Raw genomic sequence first — 1,509 nt, forward strand, 5'->3', positions numbered from 1 at the left:
AATTATTAATTATAAATTGATTTTTGAGATCTAGCCCTTTCTTTTATATATTCTGTGAGAGATTTTTGTAGAAGAATTATTTGATTATTTTTTTGTTTTCTGATCCAATAGTAGAAAATCATGTAAAGTAATATTAGATTTTACTTATTAGTTCTCGATAAAGGATTATGTTAAGAATATGATATTATGGTTTCATAAACGAATAACAAAAACTCAAATGATTTAATAACTTTCGTTTTTGTAGAAGATGTCTTGGAAGAAAAAAAACACTATATTGTTTTAGTGAATGTGTAGTTATACTGTATACCATTATGTAACTATGTGAACAGAATTAGTGTAAACGGTTCAAACAAACTAGATGAAATCAACGTGTTTCGCGTTTTCTGAGTTTAATAAACCTAAGATGTTCTTATAGGATCCTTTATGATCTATGGAACAGATGACATTTTGAAACATAGCTGTTGGTGTTTGAGAATCCACAATTTTTAAGAAAAAGAACAGAAAAGAAAAAGATGACCTGAAACTCACCATTCGTAAAACAACCAGCTCTCCACTCATAGTCACATACGTTAAGTTGTCGGTTGAAGTGAAGTGGTGCTGGGCAACGCATTAGCTTTGGTAATCCATTGTCACAAACATAGTACAGCGAGCAGTTTTCTGTATGAGGGAGAAAAACTGGAAATTTCCCGTTTTTGGGAGGACAAACGGTGGCTGGTTCAGTTGTTGTTGTTTTGAGACCTTAAAAAGATAAAATGAAAATAATTAAAGCCCTTTTACTATCTTCAAACTTATAAACTTCACAAAAAACTCTCCTTTTTTTCTGCACTCACGAATACGTTTAATGTATAAAAAAAACACCTTTCTTCATTAAAAATACACAAATCAAGAGGAATTGGATCTTGTGTTAACATTAGTCATTTATTGTAAAAAATACAGTTATTCTGAATGGATGTATTTTTGAGCGCTCATACTTACTTCTATGTGTTGTTGATTCTGCTTCTATGGTTCTGTTACCATCTACAACTGGTATTGTTGTCTTTTTACCAATGTCGTCTTTAGAAGATATTATTACTTCCGTTCTGTTGTTATTTGGTTGAACTGTATATCCTAAACTGGTATTTGAGAACGGACTGTCTGTGTTTCCTGTCCTATCTGGGAAGTTTGTAGAAGAACTATTTGTCACTGCGGGTTTTATTGATGACAAATGATCTAATTGGGAAAAATATTCTAAATTATAACTGTATTTGACACAATAGTATTTAAGAAGGTTATGCCTTGGACACGCTTAATTCAAGTGTTTCGTAAAGTTGTCGAACGAATATTTAAAAATTAAATATGAAGCTCGTTCTGTCCTCCGATTTTACTATTTGCCACTGTTTTATACTTCACATTCGGTTTTGCTATATTAACATCTTGTCGAAGGAATAATTCGCAAGAATAAATGTGTAACATTAATGCTGAATATTATTGACAGTTCTATATATATATATATGTATAGGATAACGGTGT

The 1,509-nt window shown here is 31.0% G+C and overlaps 1 protein-coding gene across 1 annotated transcript in view; it reads right to left on the reverse strand.

Annotated features, from left to right (window-relative positions):
- Positions 1-528: 528 nt before the first annotated feature.
- Positions 529-1,509, reverse strand: part of LOC111089824 (chondroitin proteoglycan 1-like) — a gene marked incomplete at its 3' end in the record, with an annotated part of 8,285 nt that continues 7,304 nt past the window's right edge. The window contains exon 5 of the mRNA XM_022402964.1: positions 529-738. Coding sequence (XP_022258672.1) covers positions 529-738 — 210 coding nt within the window. The remainder of the gene's footprint in view (positions 739-1,509) is intronic.

This window comes from Limulus polyphemus, unplaced genomic scaffold, assembly GCF_000517525.1.
Source record: "Limulus polyphemus unplaced genomic scaffold, Limulus_polyphemus-2.1.2 Scaffold7492, whole genome shotgun sequence".
NCBI lineage: Eukaryota > Metazoa > Arthropoda > Merostomata > Xiphosura > Limulidae > Limulus > Limulus polyphemus.